At 57.5% G+C, this 351-nt stretch overlaps 1 protein-coding gene across 1 annotated transcript; it reads right to left on the reverse strand.

Moving 5' to 3' along the window:
• Positions 1 to 5: 5 nt before the first annotated feature.
• LOC113473742 (vegetative cell wall protein gp1-like) lies at positions 6 to 347 on the reverse strand (the record flags this gene model as incomplete). Its single annotated transcript, XM_026833205.1, has 1 exon — positions 6 to 347. A coding segment is annotated over one exon (342 nt), but the record flags the coding sequence as incomplete, so codon positions are not given.
• Positions 348 to 351: the final 4 nt, after the last annotated feature.

A 351-nucleotide genomic window follows, 5' to 3' on the forward strand; every position in this document is an offset into this window, starting at 1 on the left:
GCATGAAAAATTGGTCTGGCTGGGGGTTCAGGCCTAGCTGGGGGAATTGGCCTCTCTGGAGGACTGGGTCTGGCTGGGATCGGGGGAATTGGTCTGACAGGAGGACTAGGTTTCTCTGGGATTGGTCTGGCAGGGGGTTCAGGCCTAGCTGGGGGAATTGGCCTCTCTGGGGGACTGGGTCTGGCTGGGATCGGGGGAATTTGTCTGACAGGAGGACTAGGGTTCTCTGGGATTGATGGTCTGGCAGGGGGTTCAGGTTTGGTTGGTATTGGAGGTTCAGGTCTGTCTGGATGATCAGGTCTGTCTGGAGGATCAGGCTTGTCTGGGGCTGGTGGACTTGGTATTTCTGGG

The sequence above is a fragment of the Diaphorina citri genome, unplaced genomic scaffold, assembly GCF_000475195.1.
Source record: "Diaphorina citri unplaced genomic scaffold, Diaci psyllid genome assembly version 1.1 scaffold82173, whole genome shotgun sequence".
In the NCBI taxonomy this organism is placed as follows: Eukaryota; Metazoa; Arthropoda; class Insecta; order Hemiptera; family Psyllidae; genus Diaphorina; species Diaphorina citri.